Raw genomic sequence first — 7,301 nt, 5'->3', positions numbered from 1 at the left:
TTCCCCCCTCCCCCTGCACCTTCTCCAGGGGCGTCCCGTTGTAGCTGGGCAGCTGCTTGCACATCTCCAGGCTCAGCTGGCAAATCCACGTGTTGTCAGACACAACAGCTAGAGTGTCGCGAAGGAACTGTGGGCAGGAGCTCTAGCAGTGAGGGACCGGAGCTCGGCCTTTCACTGCGCTGGCTGGGGAGGGACCCAATGCCTGGCGGTGTCCCGGGCAGGGACCTCAGGGTCCTGTGCCATGGCTCTGAAGGGTTGTGGATCACTTTCGAGCCCAGACAAAACAAATTCTGGGGGGTCAGACACGTACCACACAGGGGCACAGACAGCTCTGAGCCAAGCAGGGGAGAGGAGAGAAGGCTCCAGTGGCCAGAGCAGCTCAAAGCCCCTGTAATTTGACTCCATCACAGCAGGGTGACAATCTGTGAGGTCAGTAGGCAGGGCTCCCCCCCAGAGACACCCACCTGTCCCTCTGCCCCTCCCCCAGCCACACCGTTAGGTCAAGGCAAACATCACAGCCCTGGGAAGGTACAGTTCCCCTAGCGTGGCTGCCCCAAGCTCTCCCCGCCCAGGCCAGAAAAGGCCCCTGGGTCCAATCCCTGTCCAGGCCAGAAAGGGCCCCTGGGTCCAAGACAGGCTACGCTCCCACCTCCTCTCCCTTCTCTCACCATCAGCAGCTTCTCCTCCCATTCCTTCCGCGACAGGGTTTCCTCCGTATGTCCTGAAACGACCAGTCATTCACTCAGCCCAGCAGACAGACCCATGCTCACAGGCAGGAGTGCAGTGTTCAGAGCACCGCCCCCAGCCTGGCCCCATCAATGCTAGCACAGAGTAAGAAAGGGCTGCGCCCACATCCAGTGTGCTCCCAGGTGACAACCAGCAGGGAGCATCTTTTCAGCCCCACTGTCCAGGCCCTTTCCTGAACCACAGCCGAGGCCATTTCTTCCAACTTTCAAAACCCTGGTCCCCACTGGCCAGGCTTGGTGCCGATTGGCTGAAAAAACGCGACCAGAGGACGAGCGGCGCCGCCCCCCTCTGGGCCTCACCGTCCAGGTGCTCCAGCAGCAGGGGGATGGCGGTCGCCCACCGCTGACCCAGCATAGGATGGATGTCCCGGTGAAGGACGCTCAGGAGGCGCAGCGAGGCCGCCCCGCGACCGTCCCCCACGTAGGGGCTGGAAGACACAGCCTGGAGGAGCCAGAAGTGGGTTCTCCACCGGCGCCCAGGGCCACAGCGCCCCAACGCCCCACACGAGGCTGAGCACGGCCTCCCAGGTGGGGCAAGAAGCCCCCAGAGACGCAGCTCCCCAAAACCCCGCCTGGAGCACCTGACAGTCCCCACTGTGAGACAGTGTCCTTCTCACAGCAGTGACAGCGTGAGGACGGGGACAAAGGCAAGAGCCCACTCCTCCCCGCCATCCCCAGAGCGCAGCTGCCCAGCGGCCACCTGCCTGGGGACGTGATGCTTCTGGGAAGGCAAGCCCCCAGTGCGCTGCTTACCAGGAGCCTGGTGGCCATGGCGTAGGGAGACGGAAGGGTCACTGCGGGGGAGACAGACGTGCAACACTCAGGGCCGCCCGCGCCCTGGGGTCAAGGTGGGCTGGGGGGCCGGGCCAGGGCCGGGGGCGCACCGTTGCCGTTGTACTGAATGAGGAGGGCGTGGGCCCCCGCCTCCTGCCTCTTCTGGGCCAGGTGCGCGAGGCTCCTGCAGAGCGGGGTCAGCGCCCCGGTGAAGCGCACGGGGACGAGGAACTCGAACAGGTATGGCCAGAGGACCTGGGGGCAGCAGCATGGGAGTCTGCTCCCAGGTGGGCGGGCAGCAGACCCCCGGGCTGAGGGGTCAGGAGGGGCGCGGTGGGTCCCAGGGGGTGGGTGGGCGCCACTCACGTCGCCCATCCTGTCCACAGTGGTGCTGACCAGGTAGAGGGTGCTGACACTGATGGCCCGCACGCTGTCTGCCGCCAGGGCCTCGCTGTTGGCGCCCAGCTTCTGAGGCTGCAGGAGGGGAGGGCGGAGGGTGTGCTCTCTGCTCTCCAGGTTACACCATCGTGGGCTCTGGCCCTGAGGACACGGCCTGAGCGAAGCAGGACAGACCCTGCCCAGCCCCCGCTGAGTGGACGCCCATGTCACCTGTCACGGGCAGGAAGCTCACTCTGCACTAAAATCGCCCAAGGAAGCCGGCTCACCAGGCTTGGTTCAGCCACCAGAACAGAGGGAACCTTGACTCCGTCCTGATGGGCAATGCCGACGTCCACAGAAACCGGAGGCCCTTTGTGGACCTGATAATAGGCTGAGAAAATGGCATTTGCTACGAAGAAAAGAGACAAGCTCCGGAACCCGATGGGCCAGTGGCTTCTCTCAGACCTGAGCAGACAGTGCTCCAGGGCCCGGCTCCCCGGGAACCTTCCACGCGGAAAAGGACTCTGCTCTCCAAACACTCTGAGTCTTCAACTCATGCTTTGAAATACCAAAAAGCAAACACTGAAAACCGAGAGCAATTGGGAAAACTGCAGTGACTGTAGGAGACATTTAACACCTCTCCCGGAGAAATCAAAGATGGAGTAGAAAAAATAGAGGTGTTTAATAGGGCCTAAATAGCAACTTTTAAAGCACACTCTAAAAACATAGATAAATCTTAATACCAAATACACACAAACAACTTGAAAGTCTGACCACCTATTAGGCTAAAAAGAAGATCTCAACAAACTCTCAGAAGCAACAATAAACCTGTGGCCAGGTTCAGCGCAGAGAACGCAACAAAATTACAAACCCACAGCAGCCACGGAAAGCGAGTCACCTAGAAAACTTCAAACACCCTGAAAGAAACTTTGGGTTAATAAAGAATCCACACGGAAACCGCAAACTACCCAAGAGTGAACACTGAGGACACATACAAAGCCCAACAAAGGCACAACTACCGGGACCCACAGACCAAGAACATCAACTTAAGCTGAAAAATACTATCGGTGGGAAAATATTAATATGAACCAAGAACAAGAAAAGCATGTGAAAGAGTGTAACAGTTAAACACAGAATGGGATTCAAGAAATTAATAGTGAAATAGTTAAGAAAGAAATCGCTGACGTGGAAGAACAGATTGAAGGCTTCAGGGAAATGAAGAAGAAAGATATTAAAGGGCAACATTCAGGTAACAGAAGTGCCGGGGCGAGAGAGAAAAACGGAGAACAAGAAAAAACTAAAGACATAAAGGAGGCTAATTCCCCCCAGAAATAAAAGAGAAAAAGAGCTCCTCTGAAAAGTGTCCACAGAGCTAGAGGTAAGGACAGGTCAGGTGAGCCTGGAACACCTTCTTGTGCCAGAAAACAAGGAAAGGCTCAACTCAAAAAATGATGGAGACGCGCCGTGCCTCAAGGACACAGAAGCCCACTCCACGGGGGCTCCCACAGGCCAAACTCAGAACAATTTGACCACCAAAACCAACGACAGAAATGCATGGAAGAGTAACCCATGAATCCACACTGAGATATTATATATGAACATAAAAACAGCAAAAAGCCGGGGCTTCCCTGGTGGCGCAGTGGGTGAGAGTCCGCCTGCCGATGCAGGGGACACGGGTTCGTGCCCCGGTCCGGGAAGATCCCATATGCCGCTGGGCCTGCGCATCCGGAGCCTGTGCTCTGCAACGGGAGAGGCCACAACAGTGAGAGGCCCGTGTACCGCAAAAAAAAAAAAAAAAAGCTAGCGAAAAGCTCTTTGTTACAACAGAAGGCCAAAAAAATAAGTACAGAAAATTAATGGAGTTAGAAAATGAACAACTGATGCTAAAACTAGTAGGGAAAACTTTAATCAGCAAGTTATCAAAGTTTACACATGTTGTAACATGTGTCCAAATCTCCTTCCTTTTTAAGGTTGAGTAACATTCTACTATATAGATAGAGCAGACCGTGTTTACCCAGTCATCCCTTGATGGACACTTGGGCTGCTTCTACCTCTTGGCTATCGTGAATGACGCTGCTACAAACATGGGCGTGCAAGTATCTCTTCAAGATCCCGCTTTCATTTCTTTTGGGTAAATACCCAGAAGTGGAATTGCCGGATCATATGGTAATTCTGTCCACAGCACCTGAAACACTTTACATCCGGGAGCTCATCTTTTGAAACTTCCCTAAGTGAGAAGTAAGGCTGTTCTGGCTGCCTGAGCAGCGAACACGGGCTCCCCCGGGAGGCTGGCATTTTGCTGGCTGTGGCAGAAGGTGCCCACCTCCAGTGACAGCCGTGACTCAGGCTGTCAGATGGGCTTCCCTGGGCTGCACCTCTCTGATGCAGGAGGGAGTGTGCTCTGTGTGGCCCCTCCTGGGAGCACACAGGAAACCTGCACATGGATTTTAGCTACGAGTACAGTTACCTCTGAGTCCTACAGGTCCTTCTAGTGAACCACCAAGCACGTAGGTGGTCTTAGGACCCTTTACCCAGAGACAAACCATCAAAGCTTACTCAAGAAAACAGATAACCTAAATAGTTCTTTGTCTAGTAAACAATTCATGGTTAAAAGCTTTTCAACAAAGAAACCTCCAGGCCTATGTAGTTCCACTGAGGGATTCTACCAAAGATTTAAGGAAAAAATACCAAATCTTCACAAACTCTTCCGTAAGTTAGAAGAGGAGGGGACACGTCCAAACTCACCTAATGAAGGATCACCAGAGAGAGACATTACAGGAAAGTACAGGCCAATAACACTCTTGAAGAGGTACAAAATCTCTCAACAAAGTATCAGGAAATCAAATCCAGCAATATATTAAAAGCATTATAAATCATGACCAAGTGTGGTTTATCTTGGCACTGCAAGGAATTCAATACCTAAAAAGCAATCACTTATGTCCATTTCAAATTGAAAAGAATTGAAAGCAGAATCTTGAATATTAAAAGACTGAAGGTGTTCCCCTTAGAACGGAAACAAAGTAAGGATGTCTGCACTCATCACGCATATTCAGCATTGTAATGGAGATTCTAACCGAGGCAATAAGGCCAGAAGAAGAAATAAAAGGCATTCTGATTGGAAAGGAAGACTGAGCTGTCTATTGGAAAACATGACGTTCCATGTAGAAGATCTCAAAGAATCTATAAAAAGTAAGGCCACAGGATACAAGGTCAATATGTAAAAATCAACTGTATTTCTACACACTAGCAATGAACAATTGGAAATTGAAATTAACAAAACTATACTACTACAATAGCACTAAAACCATAGTTACAAATCTAACAAAATATGTGCAGGATCTATATGCTTAAAATTACGAAGTACTGACGAAAGAAATCAAAGATGACCTAAGTAAATGTAATGCACCATTTTCATAGATGGGAAAACAACATCAATTCGTCAAAAGATATCAATTCTTCCCGAAGAGTCTACAGATTCAACACAATCCCAGTCAAAATTATAATAGGTGGGCTTCCGTGGTGGCACAGTGGTTAAGAATCCGCCTGCCAATGCAGGGGACACGGGTTCGAGCCCTGGTCCGGGAAGATCCCACGTGCCACAGAGCAACTAAGCCTGTGTGCCACAACTACAGAGCCTGCGCTTTAGAGCCTGTGAGCCACAACTCCTGAGCCCGTGCGCCACAACTACTGAAGCCCGCACGCCTAGAGCCCAGGCTCTGCAACAAGAGAAGCCACTGCAATGAGAAGCCCACGCACTGCAACGAAGAGTAGCCCCTGCTCGCCGCAACTAGAGAAAGCCCGCGTGCAGCAATGAAGATCCAATGCAGCCAAAAATAAAAACAAACAAATAAACCAACAAATAAAATTCTAAAAGGTTTATTTTTGTAGAAATCAACAAGATGATTCTAAAATTTATATGGATAAGTGAAGGAACTATAACAGCCAAACGAATTAGAAAAGAAGACTGAAGTTAGAGGACTCATGCTACTTTGCTCCAGAATTTACTGTAAAGCTTCAGGCAAGACAGTGTGGTCCCGACAAAAGGACAGACGCAGATCAGTGGAGCAAAACAGAGTCCACAGTTACTTGATTTTGACAGAGATGCAAAGGCAACTCATCCACGTGGAAAGAAGAGTCTTTTCAGCAGACGGTGCCAGGACGACTGGACATCCACGTGCAAAACAATGAGCCTTAACGACAACCACACCTCACGTTAAACAATATTAACTCAAAATGGATCACAGGGCTTCCCTGGTGGCGCAGTGGATGAGAGTCCGCCTGCCGATGCAGGGGACACGGGTTCGTGCCCCGGTCTGGGAGGATCCCACGTGCCGCGGAGCGGGTGGGCCCGTGAGCCATGGCCACTGAGCCTGCGCGTCCGGAGCCTGGGCTCTGCAACGGGAGAGGCCACAACAATGAGAGGCCCACGTACCGCAAAAAAAAAAAAAAAGTTTAAAAAAAAATGGATCACAAATCTACATGTAAAACCTCGAAGCTAAAACTTCTAGAAGAAAACATAGCAGAACATCTTTGTGACCTTGGGTTAAGAGAGGATTTACTAGCTAGAACACCAAAAGCAAGAGCTATAAATAAAAACCTGATAAAGTGGACTTCTAAAATATTAAAATATCCACCTTTTGAAGAAAATAAAAAGGTAAGTATGACGCAACAGACTTGTCAGAAAATATTTACAAGCCGTAAGTCTGATAAAGGACTTGCATCCAAAATATATAAAGAACACTCTGTACTCAATAATAGGAAAGTAAACAGCTCAAGAATAGGCAAAAGCTGTGAACAGACATTTAAGGAAGACATAGGGATGGCAAACATTGGTCGTTGGTGAGATGCCAGCCCGTCAGGACAGCTTGAGAAACAAACAGCCTGGACCCGAGCCTGCAAGTGCCCACAGGGCCTCTCATCCGCTGCTGCTGGGGCCATGAGATGGCACAGCCGCTTCAGAAAACCGTTTGGAAATTTCTTATGAAATTAAATGCACACTTTCCACTCGCGCTTACCCAGGCGTACAAACGCATGCTCCCACAGAGACCTGTACCCACACGGTCACAGTGGCTTTTTTCCTAACTGCCACACTGCAAACAACTGGAGTCTCCTTCCTCTGGAGAGTGGAGAACAGACTGGCACGTCCGTACCACGGAATGCTACTCAGCAGTAAGACAACAAATCACTGGCACATGTGACAACGCCCCCGACGGAGGTGGGGAATCAGGGGCCCAGGAGCAGGAGGGTGAGGCCGCGCCCTTACCTCCGCCTCGGGGGGCAGCGCGCACTGCTGCACAATGTACTCGATCATGGCCTCGCCTCCAGGCTGCTCCAGGTAGCCGTGATGGGCCATGGCACTGATCACCTGCACCACGGCCCGCTTCACCTGCCCGGACCAAGGGA

At 51.5% G+C, this 7,301-nt stretch overlaps 1 protein-coding gene across 1 annotated transcript in view; it reads right to left on the bottom strand.

The window, feature by feature from the left end:
- The window catches only part of MROH1 (maestro heat like repeat family member 1), a 55,528-nt gene that overhangs the window by 23,374 nt on the left and 24,853 nt on the right, over positions 1-7,301 (bottom strand). Inside the window, exons 13-19 of the mRNA XM_024741031.1 lie at positions 7,162-7,284; positions 1,887-1,994; positions 1,631-1,775; positions 1,500-1,540; positions 1,047-1,188; positions 669-721; positions 20-127 (exon numbers count right to left, since the gene is read on the bottom strand). Of these exons, the coding sequence (XP_024596799.1) occupies positions 20-127; positions 669-721; positions 1,047-1,188; positions 1,500-1,540; positions 1,631-1,775; positions 1,887-1,994; positions 7,162-7,284 (720 nt within the window). The remainder of the gene's footprint in view (positions 1-19; positions 128-668; positions 722-1,046; positions 1,189-1,499; positions 1,541-1,630; positions 1,776-1,886; positions 1,995-7,161; positions 7,285-7,301) is intronic.

Source organism: Neophocaena asiaeorientalis, unplaced genomic scaffold (assembly GCF_003031525.2).
Source record: "Neophocaena asiaeorientalis asiaeorientalis breed wild unplaced genomic scaffold, Neophocaena_asiaeorientalis_V1.1 scaffold177, whole genome shotgun sequence".
NCBI lineage: Eukaryota > Metazoa > Chordata > Mammalia > Artiodactyla > Phocoenidae > Neophocaena > Neophocaena asiaeorientalis.
Note: the sequence above shows the minus strand (reverse complement) of the source record. Positions and strands in the feature narration are given on the sequence as shown.